This window comes from Archocentrus centrarchus, chromosome 13, assembly GCF_007364275.1.
Source record: "Archocentrus centrarchus isolate MPI-CPG fArcCen1 chromosome 13, fArcCen1, whole genome shotgun sequence".
NCBI lineage: Eukaryota > Metazoa > Chordata > Actinopteri > Cichliformes > Cichlidae > Archocentrus > Archocentrus centrarchus.
Window position 1 is genome coordinate 43,195,356 of NC_044358.1, and position 26,112 is coordinate 43,221,467.

General features: G+C 43.6%; 1 protein-coding gene across 3 annotated transcripts in view; it reads right to left on the reverse strand.

Moving 5' to 3' along the window:
• Positions 1-26,112, reverse strand: part of LOC115791195 (alpha-2-macroglobulin-like) — a 94,956-nt gene that overhangs the window by 6,078 nt on the left and 62,766 nt on the right. For all 3 annotated transcript variants that reach the window (XM_030745332.1, XM_030745331.1, XM_030745333.1), the window contains 9 exons: positions 14,207-14,328; positions 14,010-14,061; positions 13,635-13,718; positions 12,293-12,469; positions 9,584-9,659; positions 8,505-8,661; positions 8,155-8,229; positions 337-499; positions 79-266 (listed from right to left, as the gene is read on the reverse strand). In XM_030745332.1, the coding sequence (XP_030601192.1) occupies positions 79-266; positions 337-499; positions 8,155-8,229; positions 8,505-8,661; positions 9,584-9,659; positions 12,293-12,469; positions 13,635-13,718; positions 14,010-14,061; positions 14,207-14,328 (1,094 nt within the window). The remainder of the gene's footprint in view (positions 1-78; positions 267-336; positions 500-8,154; positions 8,230-8,504; positions 8,662-9,583; positions 9,660-12,292; positions 12,470-13,634; positions 13,719-14,009; positions 14,062-14,206; positions 14,329-26,112) is intronic.

Sequence of the window (26,112 nt, forward strand, 5' to 3'; positions counted from 1 at the left end):
ATTTCCCTGAATTTTTTCCCCTTATTTGTCTCAGACTGTATGTTAACTTAAAGATGAGGTGTTTGGGTGGTGTAGTACCTGAGTGGATGAGAAGCCTCCATAGTAGTTCTGCTGGCCAGTCAGCCACCTGATAATACCAGAGACATAGCCCAGGTCCTCAACAGTTGGGGAGGCACTGAGTTTGGCCAGCAGCACATAAGAACTGATCTCCACTGACAGAGAGGCTGATGTTTCTGTTGCTGTCTGAGACCAGTAGAGGAAACCTCCTACAAACACAATATAAGTTACAATCACGGTAATAAAGGCTGAATGATTTCCTGCAAGTGGATGAGTCACCTTCCTTCACTGCAACTGTGTCTAAGTGCTGCAGAAGGTGAGCACGGGTCTCCATGTCTCCTGCCAGGGTGAAGACGTACGCCAGCAGAGCTGTAGTGTAGGTGTTGCTGAGGTCACTGATGGATTCTTTGAGGCAAGCCAGGCTCTTGTAGACCACAGGATCCTTTAAGAGATCAAAACATCACAGAGCACAGCTGCTAAATACTACATACTTTATACACAATATAAATACTCTGTGACTAAGAATATTATATACACAGCATAAATATAAATACTATATACAACTGTGCATCCTGGTTAGTGGTTCGCGTTAAAGAGTCTGGTTGCTGCTGGCAGGAAGGACTTCCTACTGTGTTCTATTCTGCACCAAGGTGGTATCAGTCTGTGACTGGAGGTGCTTTCCTGAAGCACCTCCAGGTTATGCAGTGGGTGTGAGCTGTTGCTGAGTATGTTGTTCAGTGTCCTTAACATCCTCACCCCAGCCACCTTCTGAACACAGTACAGTTCAGCCTCGACTGTGGAGCTCACCCTTTTTATATGCTTATCCAGTCTGTTCCTGTCTCTAGTGCTATAATAATAATTATAAAAATACAATACAACAGTAAAAGAAAAATGCATACCATATGAAAAATATATAAATTATAAAAATCTCCCACTCGCCCTGTGGCCACTCTGTTGTCCTCCAAGTTTGGGTCCTCTATCAGAGGCTCAGGAGCTTCAGAGTCCTTCACAGTATCTTAGCTGTTCCTAGGACTGTGCTCTTCTCAGAGATCTCGGATGTCATTCCTGGAATCTGGGAATTCCTTGGTAAATCCCACACTTGATGGTGACTTGTGCAGTTGGCTTGAGTTTGGCCTCTAGTGTTGTTCTCCGCATCCCCACTGAGTTCCTGATGAAGGCTCTTACAATCCTGTTGATCTTGTACAATTCTAGGCATTCCAGCATCCATGTATGAGGCTTTCCTCTAATCAATCCAGGCGGTGCTCAGGTTGGTCAGTCTGGTCTTACAGTCGAGTGACTGCTCTATCTATCAGTAGCTGGTGTTTTGGTCCCCTGGCATCTCTGCCAATTCCTTTCTGGGCCCCGCTCATGTATTGAGCCTGCTCATCTAAGCTGCTCTGATGCCTGACAGGAGTTTCCATGTTGTGCTGAGGCAGGTTGTTGGCTGGTAGTTGGATTTGACTGGTCCCTTCTGGGGATGTTCTGTGTTAGGACCAATTCTATTTACATTATACATGCTTCCCTTAGGCAGTATTATTAGAAAGCATTGCATCAATTTTCACTGTTATGCAGATGATACTCAGCTTTACCTATCAATGAAGCCAGATGACGCACATCAATTAATTAAACTGCAAGAATGTCTTAAAGACATTAAGGCCTGGATGACCTCTAATTTCCTGCTTCTAAATTCAGATAAAACTGAAATTCTTGTTCTCGGCCCCACAAATCTTAGAAACATGGTGTCTAACCAGATACTTACTCTGGATAGCATTACTTTGGCCTCCAGTAACACTGTGAGAAATCTTGGAGTCATTTTTGACCAGGATATGTCCTTCAATGCACATATTAAACAAATATGTAGGACCGCTTTTTTTTGCATTTGCGCAATATATCTAAAATTAGAATCATCCTTTCTCAGAGCGATGCTGAAAAGCTAATTCATGCATTTATTACTTATAGGGTGGATTATTGTAATTCATTATTATCAGGCTGTCCTAAAAGCTTCCTGAAAAGTCTTCAGCTGATCCAAAATGCTGCAGCTAGAGTACTGACAGGGACTAGAAAGAGAGAGCAGATTTCTCCCATATTGGCTTCTCTTCATTGGCTCCCTGTTAAATCTAGAATAGAATTTAAAATCCTTCTCCTCACATACAAAGTCTTGAATAATCAGGCCCCATCTAACCATTACTTAGTTATGCTGCTATAGGCCTAGGCTGCACGGTGGTGCAGTGGTTAGCACTGCTGCCTCACAGTTAGAATACCATCTGGAAGGCCTGGGTTCGATTCCACCTTGGCCCAGGCCTCTCCCTCTCTCTGTGTGGAGTTTGCATGTTCTCCCTGTGCTTGCGTGGGTTTCCTTCGGGTACTCTGGTTTCCTCCCACATTCCAAAGACATGTGTAACAATGCCAGTTCTTTGTTAATAGTGTTTATAGTTTACAGTTGTCTCTGCCAGTTATGTTCATATTTATTTATGTAGAATTTCACAAAGATTATTTTATTGAATTTACCTGACGTGTTTGTGTAGCTCCGGTTGGTGTGCGGAACCTTTCTTTTGTTATTGTTTTCTGTACCCCTACGTTTAGTTTTCTGGGACAACTCCTTTATAAGGAGCAGTCTCGCGCTCACTCTCCCCCTTCTTCCTGTGGCATTCGGCGGGAGCGGTGAGTGAAAGTTTAGGAAGTTTAGTAATCGTAAATCCAGCTGTACTAGACAACAATGTCTTTGTGTGTTTTGTTTGTGTAGGGGCTTAAAGCGATCGTCACCAACCAGACTGTGATGTTTTGTTTACTATTTGGTCAGGTATGTTTTGTATGATCGATTGTTGTGTTTAATGTGTTGCTGTGTACGGGCCCCTTCTTCCTGTGGCATTCGGCGGGAGCGGGGCTTAAAGCGATCGTCACCAACCAGACTGTGATGTTTTGTTTACTATTTGGTCAGAAATAAAAGGAGATCGCCTCCAAATCACGTCGGTGGCCTGATCTGATCATTGATGCACACAACGCAGAGAGCTGTAGAAGCCACCGGTTACACATGCACTTACTGGGGTTAGGTTAATTGGCTAATCTAAATTGCCCATAGGTGTGAATGAGAGCATGAATGTGAGTGTGAAAGGTTGTCTGTCACTCCGTGTTGGCCCTGCAACAGGCTGGCGACCTGTTCAGGGTGTACCCTGCCTCTCGCCCTATGACAGCTGGGATAGGCTCCAGCCCCCCCCCCGCGACCCTTAACAGGATGTGTGGAAGCGAATGGATGGATGGAGGCCTAGGCTGCTGGGGGGGTTCCCACAATAGACTGTTTCTTTTCATTCACCTTATTTACTTTGTTTATACTCCACTCTGCATTTAATCATTAATTGTTATTAATCTCTGGCTCTCTTCCACAGCCCTCTTCCATGTCTTTTCTCTCCCCTCAGCCCAACCGGTCACGGCAGATGACTGCCCCTCCCTGAGCCTGGTTCTGCTGGAGGTTTCTTCCTGTTAAAAGGGAGTTTTTCCTTCCCACTGTCGCCAAGTGCTGCTCATAGGGGGTCGTTTTTGACTGTTGGGTTTTCTCTGTATTATTGTAGGGTCTTTACCCGCAATACAAAGTGCCTTAAGGCGACTGTTTGTTGTGATTTGGCGCTATATAAATAAAATTGAATTGAATTGAATTCAATCGTTGTGGATCAGGACTGTGTGGCCCTGGGTTGTAATAGGTTTGGATTTTACATTATAGTTTTGTTTTATTCAGTTTTACATTTTTTTTTCTCTAATTAAGTTAGTTTTAATTAGTTTTTAGAGTGGTTTTGGTTGTTTATTAGTTTTAATTTTTTGTTTAATGCTCAGTTTTAGTTTAGTTTTGTTAGTTTTAGTTTTTCATACTTAATTTGTCAGGTGCAAGATTGAAGGTGCAAGAGTAACTATTGTGTAATAAGACCTCAACTAATTATCCCATTAAAAATAAATTGTATTCAACAACCAACTGCTCACAAGATAGCAGCATTATGCGCTAAATGTGTGTAATATTAAGGACACACACATCAACATCCTGAGACATCAACGGGTAGCAACATAAAATGGTAAATGGACTAGTTCTTATATAGCGCTTTTCTACTCAGTATGAGCACTCAAAGCGCTTATACAACCTGTTTTGCATTCACCCATGCACTCCCATTCATACAAGCACTTCCATTTTTATGAAGCTAAGTGCTTTTAATTAACTAACATTCACTCACATTCATACTCCGACAGAACGGTCGGAGAGCAACTTGGGGTTAAGTATCTTGCCCAAGGATACATTGGCATGTAGCCCGGAGTAGCCAGGATTCGAACCGCTGACCTTCCGATCAGTAGGTGACCTGCTCTACCTACTGAGCTACAGCCACCCCATGAACTCATATGTCAAAAATATGTATTTCAAAAATTAAAACATATTAATAAATTGGATTGCCCAGCAGTAGATGCAGGTACAGCTTCAGTGCAGTAGATTAATTTTACCTCGCAGGTGGTGTATAACATCAGAACACAGCCAAACATTATAAACAAGAACAAACTGAACTCTGAGCATTTGAAGGCATCAAAGCTCAAATACAACTTATCAAGATTGTGTGTGTTTGTATTTGTTTGTGTCACACAGTGGTGAGGACATCCCAGTCTCAATAAACTCATTTATCAGTGCTCCTGTGTATTTATTAGCCAGCAGTTATTTTTTCACTGAAAACAGTCCATTATGGTTGTCACACACGCTACATTCTCAGAGAGCTAGCTTGGTTAGAGACTCACTAATTAAACTCCTGCGCTGGTCTTTGCGGGACCTAGGTACACAACCAACCCTCACTTATTCTTGTGTGAGCTGCATTGTGTGTGGACCAGCTTATCCTATGGATACTAGATTTTCTAACCCATAGATCGCAGAGAGTGCTAGTCAATAATACTTATTCTGAAGTACTGTATACGTCTACTGGTTCTCCTCAGGGTTGTGTTCTCTCTCCGTTGCTGTTTATTCTATATACTGATGACTGTAGATCCACTCAATCGAACTCTCTCTTGGTTAAATATGCTGACGATACAGTTCTTTTATCCATGTTATCGGGTATGCCGTGGACTCACGGTATTGCCCTTCAGGAATTTGTGGACTGGTGGGATAAATCATGCCTTGAACTGAATGTCAGCAAGACCAAGGAGATGGTGGTGACTTTCTCAAAGAAGCGACTGGAGTCGGCTTCAATGGCTACTACTTAAGTTCATGGTTTACCTGTTGAACTGGTGGAGGAGTTTAAGTACCTGGGGACTATTTTTGACAACCAGCTGAAATTTTCAGCCAACACGGAGGAGATTATTCGGAAATGCCATCAGAGGCAGTATCTTTTGAGGAAACTTAATTCCTTTGGTGTGAATAAAAAGATTATGAGGATGTTCTACTGTTCATTTATCGAGAGTATTATAACCTTCTTTATCACCTGTTGGTTCTATTCAGTCAGTCTTCAAAACAGGAACCACTTGCAGAGGAATATCACAATCTGTGGGAAAATTATTGGACTGCCACTCAGGAATCTGTTATCAGTATACGAACTTTTAACACGTAGACTAGCACATCGGATCATCCAGGATCCTTCTCATGTTCTTAATTCAGTGTTCGAATGGCTTCCCTCAGGTCGTAGGTTACGTTGCTCGGCATGTAAGACACACAGAAGGAGGATGACCTTTGTGCCCAGAGCTGTTCAGCTTCTTAACATGTAGTCATATGCAGTCCGAGGCTGAAGGAATTAATTACTTATTAGTATTAATATTAGATGGAAATGTTGGATTTACTGAGTTGTTAAGTATTATTTATTATTATTGCAGTAATTATTAGGCAGGATTTTATTGTTAGCACTAGTTTATTGGTATACCTGCTTGTGTGTGTGTGTGTGTGTGTGTGTGTGTGTGTGTGTGTGTGTATGTTTGTATGTATGTATATATGTATGTATATATATGTAGATATATATATGAGTGTATATGAGTGTGTATGCAGGTATATGTGTATGCATATGCGTATGTATATATATGTATATATATTATTATACTAATTATTATGCGTTATTGTGCTCTATGTGCCATAAATTGCCTCTCGGGGATGAATAAAGTTTTTTTGAATTTGAATTTGAATTGTGTTTGCTAATTACCTTGTGGTCATGTGCTGGTGTTTTATCTGCAGTGCTGGCCAGCAGAAACAAAAAATGCTGGGACTTTTATCCCTCCTGGGTCCTCCTTCTTTGTGTTTTTTTTTTTGGCTGCAAACATAATTGACCCTTTTTTGTTGGGTTTTTTCCACATTATTTATTCCTTCTCGTCCATTCCACGGGTGAACAGGTTAATCACAATGTTCCTCGCTGTGTGGACCAGATGTGTGGTTACATTTCTCAAGATGTGCATGTCAGGTTACATCGCAGGTTACTGCACAGGTTCAGAGCGATTTCTGTGGCTGTCTTGTGCACACTTCTTGGTTGATTTTAAGGTCGGTGGGGTTTTCCTCTTGAGAAGTGTTTCTCACACTTCGCCATCATCCACAACAAGAAATTTGTTTCTATCTGTCTCGCTATCGTACTCAAAGAAATCCCCTATGGGACTGGGCTTTCTCCCAACTCTGACATTATTTGGTAGACCAGCGTGGTGAGCAGACAGACACACACACGCACACAGGCACACGCACACACACACACGCACACACACACACACACACACACACACACACACACACACACACACACACACACACACACACAGTGAGGTGCCAGATGGTGCTCCCAGCTAAAACTGTTAGAGCAGAAAAGGTGATTTCATATCAGTGCACAGCTGATTCACCCAGTGCAGCCTTCCAGATGTCACGTGACTGTATATAGACACGTGACAAATATCCTCTGGCAGAGGATATGTGAAGATCTATCCACATGGTTTAGCTGCTTGCACCAACTTCCTGCAGACTGTGGATTTTAGGTGGCATTAGTGAATTAGTGCTGAGGCAAAAATATCACACATAGTTCTTAACGCCTTGTGGATCACTAAGAAAACTATCTTCATTAACTGGAACTCAAAAAATAAACTGTGTTACTCAATATAGTAACATAGTATATTAGTAGAGTACATTAGTTTAGAGAGAATATCTGGTTCTTCTAAAAGCCAACTGGAAAAATTTGATTCTCTTTGGCTCCCACTGATCAGCTCCATTACTTAGTGTGGGTGGTTGGCTGTAGGATCTGCTTCTGGGGTGCTTTCTGGGTGGCCGGGGAAGACTCTTGCAATGTCTGTGTGCTTGTTCTGGTTGTTGTTGTTGGTGGGGGGGGCTTGGGTGGATGCTGCCATGTGGTGTTGGGGTGGTGGGTGCTGGCCCGTGATTGGGTGGTGATCTTCTCTGTGGGGCTCGCGGTGCGGGGTTTGGGGCCGGGGGATCGCCCAGCTCCTGGTGGGGTCCCTCCCTACGCTGGGGTGGTCTCTGGTGTCCCAGGTACACCACTGGGTGTGGTGGATTGTCTGGGATGTCCAGTTTGCACTTTTTGTCTGTTGCGGGGCGGTTGGGATGGATGGGACACCATGTTTCCAGCTCAGGCCAGATTGTCTTGTCTCTTGTTTGTATCTATTGTCTAATGAAAGTTTGTTAGTTCTAGACCACCGTTGTTTTTAGCCACAACTCTTAACAACTAACCAAATCACTGGACACACATATCTTTACACAAGTTTACACAACCTAGAATTTCAGATCAAAAGTAATCCCTTGTACACACACTGGCTGACAGTGATGGTAAATGGATATGCATTTACCGATTCACACTCACACAAGTGCTTTCTATCTAACATTCACACATATTCATACTCGGGTGTGTGCATTGGACAATAACTTGGGGTTCAGCATCTCACCCAAGGACACTTTGGCAGGCAGACTGGAGCAGCCAGGAATTGAACCACCAACCTTCTGATTAGTAGATGACCTCCTCTACCTCCTGAGCCACAGCCATCCTATCAGATAAGCTTCTCTGCAGGGTTTAGCTTAACTCCATGGTTCAATAGAACTAGTGTTTCAATTTTTGTTAAAATAACATAATTTTAAATCCCTGGGTTTTATTATTTTTTATGTCTACTCACTTTTGGGGATATATTCATTTCCATGAAGGCAGCAGTGATGTATGCGCTGAGAGTCACTTCATCAGATACACCACCCTGTCAATATAGGGCATCATAGAGACTTCATCAAAAATGCATCAACAACATTCAAAGATAGGAAATCATAAAAATGATTTTGAACATGGTCTTAGTGTCATCTTTAATAAGTGATAGTGATTTTCAAATTGCAAATAACTTTGTGAATTCTATGGGGCTCTAGATGTTCAGTTAAAAACAGTATTAATGGAAATTATTTCCTGACCAAAATGATTGCACAATACTGATGTGGGCTATTATGGTAACATTTATGGTTCACTTGTTCACCAGGTTACCTTCATTCTGTTGTGGAAGAGTTTCCCTGACTTTTCAAAACAGCCATTATCTTGTTGTTTATGTTCTAACCAGGTTTTAGACTCTTCGATCTTTCTTGGATCAATGTAGACGAAGGACTGAGCTTTGGCAAAACTTCTCACCACAAAAGCAGTCAGCCTGACAAAAAACAAAAAAAACCTGTTACTTAGATGTCTTACAATGATGTTCTTATATAGTGCTTTTCTACTCTAGCTGAGCATTCAAAGCACGTTATACAACACATTTTTCCATTCACACACATTCATACTTCAACAGTGGCATTGGAGAGCAACTTGGGGTTCAGTATCTTGCCCAAGAATACTTTGGTATGCAGACTGGAACCACCAACTGTCATGGTCTTGAGCCGCTGGCCCAGTGTTTTGTGTACCTGGTGTATAGTTCTGTGTTATTGTGGTTTCTGTCTTCCTGTGCTTATGTGTTGTCCTTAGGTGTTTACTCTGTGTGTTCAATGTTAGGTTTCTTCCTGTTTTAGTTTGGTAGGTCTTTGGTCTGTGTGCTTTGGGTTTAGTTTTGTTTCCTGTTTCCCTCCCAGCTGTTTCCTATTTGTCCATTACCTCCTGCGTGAATATAAGTCTTGTGTTTTCTATGCCTGTTGTCGAGTCATTGGTTGTTGTCCGCCGTTCCTCATGCATTTCTTGTCTCCCCCTGTTCAAGGTTTGTTTTTGAGGAGTTTATTCTTTTGTTAACCACTTGTAAATAAACTGAGTATACTAACACAGTCCTGGAGTCTCCATTTTGGGGTCCTCCTTCCTGCCTGCACAGCGGCCAGCCGTGACACCAACCTTCTAATCCGTGGATGGCCTGCTGTACCTTCTGAGCAACAGCCACCCCAAAATATACATAGCACTGAGCACAAAGACTCAGCCTTGGCTAACCCCTTGAAGAGGTATACCAGAGAGATTGAAGCCAAGAGAATAAACCACCAAACCATCCAAGGTGTACTTTCAGTGGCAGGGGAACAATATGAGAACAGGACCCCCACTGCACATCTATCTATCTATCTGCATGTAATTGTGTAAATGATCAGTAATGTTCTCACCAAGTGTTTCCTGGTCCTGTTCCAAATGTGGTATAAGCGCCATCAGAACTTTTATAGTTGAGCTGTCTTTGGTATCCTGTAACAATAAACACACACAACATGATTAATATATCACTTTTACAGATTGTTGCTAAGTTTATGTTCAGAGTCCATTTGTTTATGGGTACTGAAGGAAGGAGTGTAAGTAAGCTGCACAGTAGCCATATCATAAATACAGCAATTTAAATAGAACTATATTATCAAGTAGCATATCACAGCATTAATCTTCACAACAAAGTGAATGTGTTGAAATAACACTGCACAGGAAACAGAAATAAAACCGCATAGTAGAGAAACAACAAATCACATGCTGATGAATTACTGGAAAAGAATGTGTGCTTTGGTCTGATGTTTTGTGCCTACAGGACGCAGATAAGGCCATTAACTGCGAAGGGCATAGAAGAAGGAATTGATAAGCATACTACACATCCCCCACCGTACAAGGCAACATCTTGCATATTTCAATAACTGTGTAACAGGGTTGTCAAACCCTGTGTATAAAAAGTGGACTGAGAGAGCGGTGTCAGACTTGCGTGAAGCTGCACTGACTGACTGTATTAGGCAGTTTCGACAATTCTGAACCAGAGTACTCTGTAACACTTTGTGTGATGTGTGTGTCTATTAAACATCTCCTTGATTGTGATCCAGCATCTGACTAGTGAATTTTTCTTGATTAACGAACACGCAGAGATTCAGGGTGATTCAGGAAGTACGTTTTGTCTCATCAAATGGTGCACTGAAAAAATTCTTCAGCAAAGACGTCGGAAAATTTGATAATACATTTCGCCAAATCTCCTACTTGCGGACTAGTGCCGACTCTTAGATTCTAGTGAGTGACCAGGACGTGTTCACCTTATAGGTAAGCAGAGACCTTTTCTCAAACATCTGCATATTGACTTTGATACAAATTTAATGGTCACTGATGGAGAAAGAGAGGAGGTGTAAGTCGACACATACCGTCACACGAAATAAAGATTTGAAGAATAAAAGAGTAAGAATAGAAGAGTTAGGAGTTAAATCAGTAAAATAAGAGAAGAATAGTATAACAATAATTTGATTAAAATGCTTTTTGGGTGTGCCGGTGCAAGTCCGAGTGGAACTGATCACTTCACTAAAGAATGCCGGCCTTCAGGGTTCAACAGGTTTAGAGATCCTTTGGTTTGTCCAGAAATAAGAGTAATCATTTGTCTTTGCCGGTCCCGTCTAGGTTGATGAAAGTAGAAAATTATTTGTCAGTCCCTTTCTTTTTGGCGGCTGATGAAAGCAAATAATCGCATTCTGGTCCCTGGTCCCTCTCATCGGTCGATGAAAGCAATTACTTGTGATTTACGCATCAATCTACAGGTTGACTCTTATTTCAGGACCAGTTGTAAAAGCAATCAACCCTTAAAAGTCAAAGACTGTTCGCGGAACAGCAGATTAGGGAGAATAAAATAAAATAACAAAAGGGGTTTTAAGTTCGTGGAACGCCCCACTTTCAGACGTCAGTAATAAATTCCAAAATATCATATTGGTGTTCGTGTAACACAAAAATTACAGGATAATTTTCCAAAGGCTTCAAGTTTGTAGAACACCCAACAGCACCTAAAGATCATTCAGGGAACACAGTAGGGCATAATTGATGTACTGAACTGTGTTTGAATACTTGGCTGTTGATTATTGGGTTTATTGATATTGGGATGACTGAATGACTGAAAAAATTACTGATAACACTAGTTGTGTGGAAAATGGGCTGCAAATCAAAAAGAGGGTGAAATCTGCAAAATAACCCGTGATTCAAAATTAATGATGTGTAAAGTCCCAAGCACAGATATTGAGGCTATAGCAAAATGAAAAGGAGAGACGTCTCCATTTTAATTAGGTAAAAGTTGATGTTTGGGTCAGATACATTATTTGATTTACAGTTCTGGCAACAAAAGATCAGAAAATTCGACAAGCAATCTCAAAATCAGGTCACATGGGGAAGAAAAAGTCTATAACAGTGATCTATATTGGGAGAAACTGATAAATGTTTGAATGTCTTTCTGTGTCTATGTGTTCATGTGTGTGTCTCAGAGAGAGAGAGATGAGTGCAGAGAGTTTCTAATTTAATCAGTGATAACAGAACATTTCTTGATAGAATGCTTTGAAAAAATGGATGGTGGCGTTTTGTCCTTTGCTTAGCAGTTGAGTTTAAGTACATGTGGAGATTATATCAGCTGTTCTGAGGTTCTTTGCCATTTTTATTACTTGTTTGGTTTTCAAATTTATTTTTGTATTTTGCTCATTTGAAAGTAGGTACAAAGATTTAAATTTTCTTCAGACCCACCCTAAATAGAGATGCAATACTTCAGCTTACTTTCACCAAGAGAGAAATTCCTTAGTCCCAAGACTTTGAACTATTCAGCTCCTAATTGGGTTGTCGGGAGTCTGGACTAGAGAATTTTTCCCGATTAACGAACGTTCAGGGACTCGGGGTGATTCAGGAAGTACGTTTTGTCCCATCAGTACACATATGTAAATCAACATTTGTAGAATTCTTTGACTTTTGCTGACAGATGATAAAAGTGACAAATACACCAAAACACACACTGGCTACCAGCATGTCTTGTGTAGTTTCTGCTTGGGACCATGAACATTTTCAAGTGATTTAAATTATTTCCAGCTTGGAGCATATAATAAAAAACTTGCCACTGGTCATGAAGTTGGCAGCTTTTTCCATGATGGCCTGGGTGAGCTGCTCTGTGCCTTTCAGGTAATGGAGGATATAGATGTTGGGGGCTAGGAGAGCCATGTTCTGCTCCCCACATCCATATGGCATCTGTAGTAGTCCATCCAGGTTCTTCAGAGCCCGTCCGAGGATATCACCTGATCAAAAGGACTGATTCACTAAAATGGAACATTTAACTAATGAAAACAAACTTTAAGAAATATAGTAGACAGTGCAAAAAGCATGTGTAAATATTACATTTTTTAATATAGTGTGAAAAAATGATAGCCCCTCCTTGATAAATTATGAATTAATTGTGTTTAACCATGTATTTTTTTAAGCTGAGTTCATTTTCACCAGCCACACCAAGGCCTGATTACTGCCAGACCTGTGAAATCAAGAAATCGCTTAAATGCAACCTGTCAAAGTCAAGTAGGCTAAGGAGCTCAAAAAGCAGCACATCATGCCACAATCTACAAAACAACTGAGAAACAAAGTCACTGACATCTATCAGTCTGGAAAGGGCTACCAAGCCATTTCTAAGGTTTTGGGACTCCAGCAAACCGTGATGAGAGCCAATATCCACAAATGGAGAAAACTTGGAACACTGGTGACTCTTCCCAGGAGTGGCCAACCTACCAAAATTGCTCCAAGAGCGCATCGATGACTCGTCCAGGTTACAAAAAAACCCCAGAATAACATCTAAATAACCTCATTTGCCTCAGTTAAGGTCAGAGTTCATGATTCAACAATAGGAAAGAAACTAGGCAAAAATGGCATCTATGTGAGATTCCAAGGAGAAGACCGCTGCTGACCAAGAAGAACACAAAGACTTTTACCAAAAAACATCTTGAGAAAATATTCTACCAAGGACTGAGTCATGTTACATCTTGCATAAAACTAACAGCTTTTCATAAAAAGCACATCATAGACACAAACATGGGGCTGCTTTGCTGCTTCAGGACTTGCATGACTTACCGTAATTGATGGAACCATGAATTCTGCTAACAGAAAATCCTGAAGGAGAATGTCTGGCCATTAGTTTGTGCCCTGAATCTCAAGTTCACTGTGGTTATGCAGCAATTTGTTTGATGAGCTGATCACAGTTAAGTGTAGCAAATATGTGAAGAAACTAGGAAATAAGGGTCAAGTACTTTTTCATGGAACTGTGTGAGCTTTTCAAATTTTGTGGAAGAGTTTGAATATGACATTTTGTTTTACTATTTCTAATCATTTGCTGTTTTTTCTTATTAACAACGCTTTAACTTGGCATTTTTGATTTAGCTAAATCAAAACTAATTCAGATGAAATCATCAGGTTTACCCAGGACTGATACAGAAGTGCGGGCAGATCCTTCAATCACATTCTCAGGCAGTTGTATCTCTGTTTCCTCTGCAAGTGTGTCTCCTGTGTACAGACAAAATCCACCATACAGAGAAGCTCAATCAGAGTTGCCATTCAAAATCAGCAGCTGGTAGATGAATGAATTATGAATTGTAACAGTCATACTAAAAAGTAGATGCATTAATTTAGCTGTTCTGTAAGCACGATGAGTTCATGCATAAGTTTTATAAAATGTAACATTTTGTGATGAAAATTTTGAACAAAATGCACTGCACTGCCAACTGTCAGCATTTAGAGCTGTTATTTATTTATTTTCCATTTTTAACTGGTGTTCCTGATGGAAATCATACTGACCTTTTGGACAAAACAGCCAGTTGTACGTCTTTGTCATCTCAGTTCCCTCAGCCTGAGGAAGAGGACGTGGAAAATTACATTTAAAATGAGTTATGGTTCAACCTTATGAGTAAAAATTGAAAAAATGCAGAAAAATGGTAAATAAGTCATTTATGTTTCTCTTTTTCCCCCTTTCATCTTGCGTTTGTGGCACCAACCTTTACTATGAGAGATTTTGTGACCATATCGATGCGACCTCTTTCAGGAACGCTCACAACCTCATTACCACATGAAACATGGGATGCCACCGCCTCAGCAGACACAGTCACATTCACAACCCCTAAGAGAGAGCAGCAAAGATCACTTTTCTTGATCATATAAATGTCTCTCCATTCAATAATGGTTACTGAAATGAGTTTAAAGATTTTGTAGAAACTGGAAGTAGACAAATTGGGGGAAAGCATACAACTCTGATTGGATGCCATGTGTGTGACTATGTGTGTGTGAGAATAGATTAGGTTTAACTTTGGTTCTAGCTCTAAAATGAAATAAAAGGGATTTTAAAAAAAGAGTTACAAATTTTACTGCATCATGAGTGAAAAGCAAGAACTTGAGAAAAATGCTTAAAAAAAAAATAGCACCCTGAGCCTAAAGCAGCATAATCAAGAGGTGGTTCAGAGTCACCTGATCCAGTCCTAATTGTGAGCCTTATCAAAAAGTAAAGTCTTAAAATTATAAAAGTAGGAGCTTGTTCCACTGAAAGAGAAGGCTGATAGCTGAAGGCTCTGCCTCACATTCAACTCTAAGAACAAGTAAGCCTGCAGTCTGAGAGTGAAGTGCTCTGTTGGGATAATATGACACTATGACACTTTGCATTTCAGAATAATGATTTTAAATTCAATTGTGAAGATTGCTGCTACTCCTCCTCCTCGACCTGTGCTTCGAGCATTCTGACAGTTACTGTGACTCGGGGGTTTTGATTCATTTAAACTAACATATTCATCCTACTGTAACCAGGTTTCTGTAAGGCAGAATAAATCAATATGTTGATCAATTATTAAATCATTTACTAACAGGGACTTGGAAGAGAGAGACCGAATGTTTAATAATCCACATTTAACTGTTTTATTATTTGGTGCAGTTGAGGAAGCTATATTATTTATTGTTTTTGTATTTTTATGGTCTGTCGTTGTGAAGAGGGAGCTTAGTGTAAAAGCGAAGCTGTCGATTTACCAGTCGATCTACGTTCCTACCAGTGTTGTAGTCAAGACCACCTAACCCGAGACTGAGACAAGACCAAGGCCGAGGGACCGCGAGACCGAGACAAGACCAAGACCAGCGCCTGATGCTATATGATACAATGAAATGTGAAAAACAATCAAAATCACTTCTCAAATTGATCTGAAAGATCCACATTCCCAGAACACCTAGATATTAAACACTTATTAAACAATTTAACCATCTTTATTTAATACTCCTGGGAGACTTCCATCATTTATCACAGAATGTAAAACAATTATTCATAGTTAATCACAATAGTCTTAACTGTTCTCTGCCTTTCATAAACAATACATAAAGTTATGTTGTTTTTAAAAGCAACAACAATTTTTGTAAAAATTTCAACACCACATAGCTAAATGTGTAAAAATGGCAAAACAATCATCGACAGTAAGAACTAAAGCCACAAGTTTCTCTCTTATACAGATTAAAGCTGCAGTATGTAACTTTATAAATCCGTTTTTTACATATTTTTTAAAACTGTCACCATGTCAGGACAGTATGAGACAGATAATCTCTGAAAAAAATCAAGCTCCTCCACCTCCTCCCTGAACAGCTCCTAGTCAAAAACAACCAGTCAGAGCCAGGATGAGGGTCAATCACTGTCAATAAATCCTCGTGTATGTGCTGCTCAATGTAGTGGTGTGCGATAGATTTGGTATCGATTAGATGCCAAGTAAATACAGGGCCAGTATCACAGATACATATCTGCTGTCATTAGTAGCCATGGTAACTACAGGGTTCTAGCAAGAAATATTTTTCAGCTCAGCGCTAACGGTAATACTAATTAGTAAGCTAATGCTAACCGCTAAATGCCGCTCCCACTTGTTAATTGAGTGACGGGGCCTACAATGTTACTGGAAGCCACCTCTGAAGCCTAGGCAGTAATCACACTCTTTGTGGCTGTATAGTTACATTTCTCGAGGTGCATGTCAGGTTAGGTTCAGAGAGGATTTTCAGTTATGTACGAAAGACCAATGCAGAACTCTAAATTAGGCCTCATTAGATCGATAGAACGATAATTTTTGCATATAATCCAGAAAAGTTACATTTATATTGTCGTGCTTGTGCTCCTCTGGAAGTGAGCTCGGACACTTGTGTGGATGACGTGGGTGGAAAAACTTCGCACGACAAGGAATCCTCAGTTTACAAACTTTACTGAGACTTCGGCAGGTCAGTACAGAACATTCAGCTGTTTGCATCAAGGAAGGCAGCGGGCTCTAGCTCGGGCACAGAACAGCAAGTTTGCACTGTCCATGCGATGAGCCGTGAGCGCCGTCTGTGTCCTTAGCAACCAAAAAAACAAAGTCTCTGTTGTGTATATTCAGAACCATAGAACATTTGTAACCAATCAGCATCCTACATGCATTACACGTGACACACTACGTAAGAGAAAGAGGAGGGGACAAACTCCTCGACTGTGGACAGCTTGGCTCTTTTCACTGGCCCTGGGGCCTTGCATGCACTGCAATGTTGGCATCTCCTTACGAACAGACGAACATCCTCACTCATTCCATACCAGTGATAGCTCTGGCGTAGGCGGTCGAGGGTTTTTGCTTCCCCAAGATGACCAGAACAGGGAGGGCTGTGACAAGCCCGCAGGATCTCTTCTTGCATGGAAGCAGGAACAAGTAGCAGCAAGGTGGGATGTTGAGCTCCTACTCTCTCCCAGGAATAATGGAGGACTCCCTCCCGCAGCACAACTTGAGGCCAGCAGAGCCAGAACTTCCACACTGCAGGGCTTTCCAGCATCACCTGATCCCTGGTGGGGGGTGTTCCAGACTCTTTCCACATATGGAGGGCAGAGAGGACCGGGTCAGCTTTCTGGAGTCTGGCTAGCTCATCAGAGCTGAGTGACTGGAGCCAGTTAACCGCTGGAGTCGCTGGCATGGGTGCATGAAGCTGGTTTGTTTCTGTAGATTGAATATTATCACTGTTGGTCTCACTGCCGGACTGGATATATCTCACTGCCAGCGGCACCACATCATCGACATCATCCTCAAACCTTGCCCACTGCACATGGAGTCTTTGGCAGTACTTGCATCCTTGGCATGGAAGGTCTGACAAGTCCTTTCCAGCTTGATAACAGTCACACTGACACAGACCTCCTTCTGTCCGTCTTGACAAAGCATCAGCGTTGGAGTGTTTGCGGCCTTCTCTGTGCTCGATGTGGAAGTCATATTGGCTCAACTCCTCCAGCCAGCGAGCTAACTGGCCCTCAAGGTACTTGAACCGAAAAAGCCAGGCGAGACTGCCATGATCCGTCCGCAACAGGAACTTCCTGCCCAGTAGGTAGTGGCGAAATTGGCGGGTGTAGTGAACAACAGCCAATAACTCACGTCTGGTGACACAGTATCTCTGCTGAGCTGGTGTAAGTTGACTACTGGCGTATGCCACAACTCGCTCTTCTCCCCACTGTAGCTGTGACAGAACCGCTCCAATACTGTGGCTTGATGCGTCAGTGTCAAGAATGTACTTGCCTCCAACAATGGGGTATCCCAGTACTGGTGCTGCTGTTAGTTTTTCTTTTAGTTGTGTGAAAGTATACTGGTGCTCATCTGTCCACAGGAATGTAGCACCCTTCTTTAGAAGGTTGTGGAGTGGACTTGCCAGTTCTGCAAAACCTGGAACAAACTTGCGATAGTAGTTACATAGTCCAAGAAAAGCTTGCAGCCGTCGCAGGTTGTCGGGAGGCTCCCAGGTCTGCACATCCTTGACCAGAGCTGGGTTTGGGCGGATTCCAGCACCACTCACAACGTGGCCTAGGAAGAGGACTTCCTCCTGGAGCAAGTGGCACTTGGATGGCTTCAATTTCAGCCCAAAGCTGTGGAGCCACTTAAAGGCCTGTGCAAGCCGGTCCAGGCTCTCCTCCACCCCCCTACCGAGGACAATTACATCATCCAGGTAGATCAGCAAGGTTTCCCACTGAAGTCCCCTAAGGACGAGCTCCATCGCCCTCTGGAACGTGCCTGGGGCATTGCAGAGTCCGAATGGCATACGGGTGTACTCATATAGCCCCCATTTGGTGATGAATGCCGTCTTCTCACGGTCTCCATTATCCACTGCTATCTGCCAGTAGCCAGACTGGAGGTCGAGTGTTACTAGGACGACTGGAGAGGCCCACTCTGATGAGGAGGGTGTAATAACACCTGCTTTGAGCATGGCCCTGAGCTGCTGTTCCTCTTCACCTTGGAATCCAAGAGGTGTCCTTCTCATTGGCTGGCGCACGGGTTTGGCCGATCCTGTGTTTATTTTGTGTTTGACAGCAGAAAGGTAGCCCAGGTCGGAATCATCCTTGGCAAAGAGGGATTGGTAGGTTAACAGTAACTGGAGGAGATGTTGTTGTTGCTCCTCATTTAGCACCTCAGAAGTAGCACCAACCAGGTAGTGGAGATGTTCAGGCAGGTCTGAGAGTGTTGCTACTCTTCCAACCACCAGTGCACCTTCTGACTCCCCTTCCATGCTTGGTGCTGGGGTTTGCTCTGGTGAACAGGGTGGCTCCTCTGGATAAGCCTCAACTAGGATGCCAAGACAGGTCCCTTTTGACAAGGATGCTTTGCTAGTTGAGAAGTTGCATAACCTAATTGGCACTCGCTTCTCCATAGTGGTAGCTATGCTTCCAGAGGCTACAGCTTCTTTAATGTTCAAAGGCTCCAACACAGCTGGAACACCTGGCCTTGGGTCGTCCACTTCACCCCACACCACACATTCAGAGGAAGGTGGTATGGTGGTGGTCTCCCCTAAGGTCACTCTGGCAACACAATAGTCTGCCCCACCCTCTCTTACTATCTTTGAAGGTACCAGTTCGTTACCAATGAAAACTTTGCCACGGGTGTGGATAACAACATCGTGCGCCTTCATCAGATCCAAGCCTAGCAGGACAGAGTCACGTATAGGTGCTACATGCACATTCCACTTGATCGTTTCTCTTCCTGCTCTTGTCGGAGACGGTCGCACTATCTTTCTCTCCCTGCCCTCCCCATCTCTCCGCTTGCTGCTTGCTGTGAGAGCGTCTTTTACACACTGTCCGAATAAGAACAAGATTGAAACATGGATCTGGCAAACTGGGCATTCTCCATCATTGATCGAATTTTTTCCACTATGAGATCCGGGACAGGGGAGCCTGCGTGTCCGAGTGGAACAGACCCGGTTGGATACGTCATCGACTCTTGGAGCTCGTGGAGACCGGTGTGCTTCTCAGCCCTTGGAGTGGAAGACGTGGAAGACGCATATATATTCGGCTTTTTGGTAGCGGTATCTTCTCTGTTTGGGCTCGGTGGATACCTGCTTTACTGGCAAATTAAGAAAATCTGGACGGCGGTTCGACATCTGCAGAGGCTGCCGACCCAGGTGGAAGGGCTGAGCAGAGCCGTACAAACTCAGACTCAAAGCCTGGTGGACCTGAGCCGCAAGATTAGCGAGCTCGCAGGCGAGAGGGGTTAGATCAGGAGATATAGTTCGGTTCTGCACAGTGAGGACGGCAATCAATGAATTTGGAATATTGGATTTTTGAATGGTTTCCCAGTAAGACTGAAGGCTGTTGGAAAAACAAGCAGCCTGTTCCAAAACAACATTTGTTATCAGGAATTCGGCTCCCCTGTCGGCCTTGGGTTGGCAACCATATCTCTCTCCAGGGCTCTGTGTGCGGCTGCTCTTCCCCCCACTCCGCGTTGTGATTTGTGAAGCTGGGTCTGGTGTACCACGGCCGCTGATGAAATTCCACCACTATCAGCGAACTGTTTTGGCTGGAACCTGGCATCTGGCTCCACGATGCCCCCACCTCTCGTCTCCGTCTGCATTCCCTCATGACCTGACCTCACCTACCGCCGCTGTCCTAGCTTTACATGTGCAAATGCTTTGCTAAGGTGGTTTTTTGGACCCTGGTACAGTGCTCTTTTTGAGCACTGTACCAGATGACTTTTTTTTTAACCTAACTTCCCCATGATGTGTTGTTTTCTCCTCCTGCCAAAGGTAGCGCTGCAAGTCGGCTGCATGACCCGAGGACACATATCCCCCCATGTGTGTTGTGTTTTGTGTATTCTTGGATGGTGTTCTGTAACTGCAATTTCCAATGTGTGAACTTGTTCACCCACATGGCAATAAAACTTCATTCATTCATTCATTCATGCAATTCCAAAGGTGATGTTTAGTCCACTTTTCGCCTCCATGCCATCCCCAACTCCGGCATTCAGAAGGTAAGTATTACGTAGGCTTGTTGGATCATCTCCAGAAAGACTCCGATACAGGTCCTCTGAGATCACGGTTGCTTGGGCTCCCGTGTCCACCACAGCCTGTGTTGGAATGCCGTTTACAGTCACAGGAATCTGCAGACTCTCACCTTTGTTGCTGGTGCTGCTGATCTGCAGCCCTCGTAGCTGATGATCTGAAGTTGGGTCTCTGTCACCATGCCTAAGGGCGGCTGTTGGGCTTGGCGACCTCGGGCAGTCCCTTCGGAAGTGTCCTTGTTCCCCACATTTAAAACATGGGCCAATGGCTTCACGGTTTGGACTTGGTGACTGGGTGCGAGTTCTGCTGGACTGCATGTGAGGCTGGTTTGGTTTTCTCTCTGATGTTAGGGGATCTTGTATTTTTGCTCTAATTTGCTGGTGCTCTGCATATGTATACTGAAAATGGTCAAACTGCAATTTTAGGTCCCCCACTGTGTGAACAAGGGTCTTGACTTGATCCGCCAGCACAGCAAACTGATCAGTGGTTACATACTGAGGGGTCTGCACTCTACGAGAAGTAGCAGTGAAATCCTCACAGATGCCCCCATCCTCAGCCCAAGAAATGCGTCTCGTCCTGCTCTTTACTTCAGTTTCGCGTCCTATAGTAGCTTTGAAGTTATGTTCATGGGCTTCTACACACTTTTGAGCCTCTGCCGGGGAGCACGGGTCTCGGTTCATAACTTCATAGGCCACTTTCTGATTCCTTAGACCTTTAAGGAAGGCATCAGTTGCCAGTTGATCCTGCAACTTGAGATCCACCCCTGGGTATGTGAGGGTGACGAGGCGTCACACCTCTTCTGCAAACTCAGCTGATGTCTCCCTAGTTTGGCGAAGCTCTCCCAACTTCCTCCTCACTGTGGTAGGAGGATCCCTCTTTCCAAAACGCTGAGTGAGCTGTTCCACTAAGAGAACATAATCCTCCCTTGTGCGTTCTGGCAGCGAGCAGACATAACGTATTGCAGCTCCCCTCAAGCAGTCATGTAATCTGTCTATTCTCTCTGCAGTACTCCATCCATACTTCCTGGCCAGGCGCTCAAATGGCAACAAAAATGAGTCCCAGTCATCATTTCCATCAAACGTGGCAAGTTTGGGCCAATGCACTTCCTGCAGAGTGTGCTGACTGTTGTGGCCAGAGCTATTCAGCCTCTGCCCCTCATGATAGGGAAATGGGCGCTGGGCTTCATGTTCGGGGTCTCTAGGGTTTCGCTGTCTATCAGGTTCAGGATTGACACCTCTCCTGGCTGGGCCAGAGCTACGAGCCCGCTGGCTGATTACATCCAGCTTGGCAGCAAAGGGGCCACCAACACGATCTCTTGGTCTTACAGGCATCCCCCAAGAAGCCGAAGATGCAGCACTAGGTTCTGGTATATGACTATCCCATGTGTGATGTGGTGCAACTTCATCCCCACTGCCACTAGGAACAGGAAGAGGTGGTGTGGCTCACTGTGTAGCTGGTTTTCCCCCTGTTATGTGTGTCAGGACAGGGGTAAGCATCATTTGCAGCTGCTTAGTCTGCTGGTTTTGATTATCCAGCAAAGCTTGTAACCATTTTGGGGCTCTGTCAGACTCAGGAGATCCTGCTGAAGCTCCTTGTAGCTCTTCAGTCATTTTATTATCCTCTTGCCCACAAGATCATTTGTTGCTGTTTCTCTGTCCTTATTTTTATTTATTTATTTTATATATCGTCCTTTGTATTACTTATTTTTATTATTTTGTTTCTTTTTACCTCATTTATTTGCTTGTAGTTAAGCTCCCTGGGCTTTTATTGTGAAGGACAGTCGTAATGGCTGACAGGAAGTAGATCGCACAATGACGGCAGGCGTATTGTAGCATTAGCTCTCGAATCCCGTCAGCCAGCTAATTAGCTTCTCCCAGCCGGGTTGATGTACTCACGATTGGCAGACCTTCTGAAGATCCCACTTCTGACACCAGTTGTCGTGCTTGTGCTCCTCTGGAAGTGAGCTCGGACACTTGTGTGGATGACGTGGGTGGAAAAACTTCGCACGACAAGGAATCCTCAGTTTACAAACTTTACTGAGACTTCGGCAGGTCAGTACAGAACATTCAGCTGTTTGCATCAAGGAAGGCAGCGGGCTCTAGCTCGGGCACAGAACAGCAAGTTTGCACTGTCCATGCGATGAGCCGTGAGCGCCGTCTGTGTCCTTAGCAACCAAAAAACAAAGTCTCTGTTGTCTATATTCAGAACCATAGAACATTTGTAACCAATCAGCATCCTACATGCATTACACGTGACACACTACGCAAGAGAAAGAGGAGGGGACAAACTCCTCGACTGTGGACCGCCTTACAATATATCATGCATTTAATGTGTCCCAGAGTGCCGCTTCCTTCCGCTAATGTGTTTGCAGAAATCACATAAAAAGCATACACAACAAAAATATAATCCCCATTTTTTAATGATCAGCTGCTAAATTTTAGTAATCAAATATTCTATTTATTACTCTGCCAATTAATCAAGTAATTGGATGAAGAAATAATTTTTCATTTTAACAAATCATAAGCATATTTTAACTTCCATACTGCAGATGTTTGTGTGAAACAAACAGGGTGGATGGAGCAGCTACAAAGTTCTCTGTTCTTCATGTTGTTGATCAAGTGGTTGATGAAGAACCTCCAGCTGTTTCCCAGTAAAGGTTTTTAGGTGGTTACAGGAACAAGAGCTCCTTTCGCTCCACCTGAGCTCACCGTTGCTACTTTTCCACCGCCAAGGTGCCGGTGCTCGTGCCAGTACTGGTGCTGGTTTAAACGAACCGGCGAAACGCTTAAGAACGCGCTTCGTGAACTGCTCCTTTACATATGAGTGTGGGAGAACACGCTCTCCTTTCTCGTGATGCGAACACACTTTACGGTGCAAACGAAACTACTGCAGCATCTGTGTGCAGCACAGAGGTAAACACAGACAGATCATGAGCAAGACGACAAGTACGCACTTCGCGTCAACAAATTTGTGTTGAGGAATTTTAATAATAGAATTGAGTTAGTCCAAGAATGAAGCTCTAAAATTTGCATTAAATTTTCAGTTTGTGTATCAAAATACATGAAGATTGGTATTTACCTTTCATGCTGGGATTTATTTGTTGAAAAGGAGGCCTGAAATTTTCTCCTTTGATCCTCTTACTTCTTGCGTTCATACCGGTTGTCATTTTAATTTCTCTAGCCCACGAAATCAAGCGCACACATGACCATAGTGAGATCAAACGTGCACACTGTGAATGAAACTGTCCGTGCTCTGTGGTAGATTGCAAACTGTGGTGAAATGATACAGGCGCAAGCGGCAATAATAGCAGCGACCTAGCCGGGGTGGAGTCTGCGAGGTGCGCTCCTTTGAGAGGCGGAAGAGCGCAATCTTTGTTGGATTTGAATCAGTACGTTTTGCATCCAATAAATGCAAAGATGTTAACAAATAAATTGGACAATTTTCTGGCAATTTAATGATATTTCCAGAGCTGTGGTCTTGACTGGTCTTGAAATAAAATCCCAAGTCCGCAATGTCTGAGTCCATGACAAGACCGAAACCAAATGCGGTCGAGTCCATGACAAGACAGAGACCATCAAAAAGCCGTCTCGAGACCGGTTTCGAGACCAAGACCGATCTCACCTATGGTCACGAGCTTTGGGTAGTGACTGAAAGAATAAGATCGCGAATACAAGCGGCAGAAATGAGTTTCCTTCAAAGGATGGCTGGCCTCTCCCTTAGAAATAAGGTGAGGAGTGCGGCCATCTGGGAGGGGCTCAGAGTAGAGCCACTTCTCCTCTACATCGAAAGTCGCCAGTTAAGGTGGTTCGGGCATCTGATTAGGATACCTCCTGGCAGCCTCTTGGGTGAGGTGTTCTGGGCATGTCCCACCAGGAGGAGGCCCCGTGGTAGACCCAGGACACGCTGGGGAGATTATATCTCTCAGCTGGCCTGCGAACGCCTTGGGGTCCCTCCAGATGAGCTGGACGAGGTGGCTGGGGAGAGGGAAGTCTGGGCTTCTCTACTTAGGCTCCTGCACCAATGACCCGGTCCCAGATAAGTGGAAGAGAATGGATGGATGGATGTATTTTTATGTTTAAACAGTTTTTTGCTGATTTTAGGTTTGTTTTTTGGTGGTCTGGGAGCAGGGACCGTCTCTATGGGGATGGGGTTTTGGGGGGATCGCAGGAGGAGAGAAGCTGCAGAGACGCATATAAGACTGCAACTCTGCTTCCTGGTCTCAACCCTGGGCAGTCAGGTTTAAGGAGGGTTAATAAATTTGGCCAGATTCCTAGAAATGAGAGCTGCCCCATCCAAAGTGGGATGGATGCCGTCTCTTCTAATAAGACCAGGTTTTCCCCAGAAACTTTGCCAATTATCGATGAAGCCCACGTCGTTTTTTGGACACCACTCAGACAGCCAGCGATTCAAAGAGAACATGCAACATAACATGTCCCTCCTGGTCTGATTGGGGAGGGGCCCAGAGAAAACTACAGAGTCCAACATTGTTTTTGCAAAGTTACACACTGATTCAATATTAATTTTAGTGACCTCCAACTGGTGTAACCTGGTGTCATTACTGCCGACGTGAATAATGATCTTACCAAATCTACGATTAGCCTTAGCCAGCAGTTTCAAAGTTTCATGAATGTCGCCTGCTCTGGCCCCTGGAAGACATTTGACTATGGTCACTGGTGTCTCTAGCTTCATCTTTCTCAAAACAGAGTCGCCAATAACCAGAGTTTGTTCCTTGGTGGGTGTGTCACCGAGTGGAGAAAAATGGTTAGAGACATGAACAGGTTGGTGGTGTACCTGGGGCTTCTGCTTAGGACTATGCTTCCTCCTCACAGTCAACCAGCCGGGCTGCTTTCCCTTCTGCTCGGGATCTGCTGGGGGGGAGCTAATGGTGAATAAGCTACCATTGTCCACACCAACTACACGGATCTGGCTAGCTATAGGATTTTGCAATTCTCCAATTCAGAAAGCCTGGCCTCCGGAGCTACAAACAGACTACATTACTCAGTATCCAGTCACCCAAGGTTCTAGACGATCCGGTGTGATCCGAAAATGTGGCGTGGAAGAACAGCATGCCACTGATTGGCCAGGGAGTGTCATCACTAGCGGAGTCATGAGTGACTCCTTCACCAGAATCAACCGTGCCATTTTTAAAACCCGACAGCAAGAAACTGGAGGCACAAAGCACCGGATGAATGCCCAGACCGACAGTTTGCAGCGGTAGTTTAGCAACATGACAGCCATCTGAAACGCACACATAGCATACATATTATAACCCTATACTGCCAGGCGATTGCCGCTGAAGCACTTGTTACCCGGCCCTACAAGCTGAACAGCCGTAATAACGCGACCGTTTGTCCTATCAGAAAAATTCTAATGGTTTCTGAAATCTGAGAAACTGCAGTTCACAACCAACATAGGGTATTACTGTGGTGTTATTACAGTAATTGTTGCTGTAAGTCCACAAATGGCGGCACTTTTGAAGTACACTGAGCTGATTATGACATGTTCAAGGGTATAGGGTTATACCTAACAATGATAACCTTCATCCATTAAAACATTGTACGGGGGACTTATGCATGACAATGATATTAAACTGGTATTAGCTGTTAGCTTGCCTTCATCT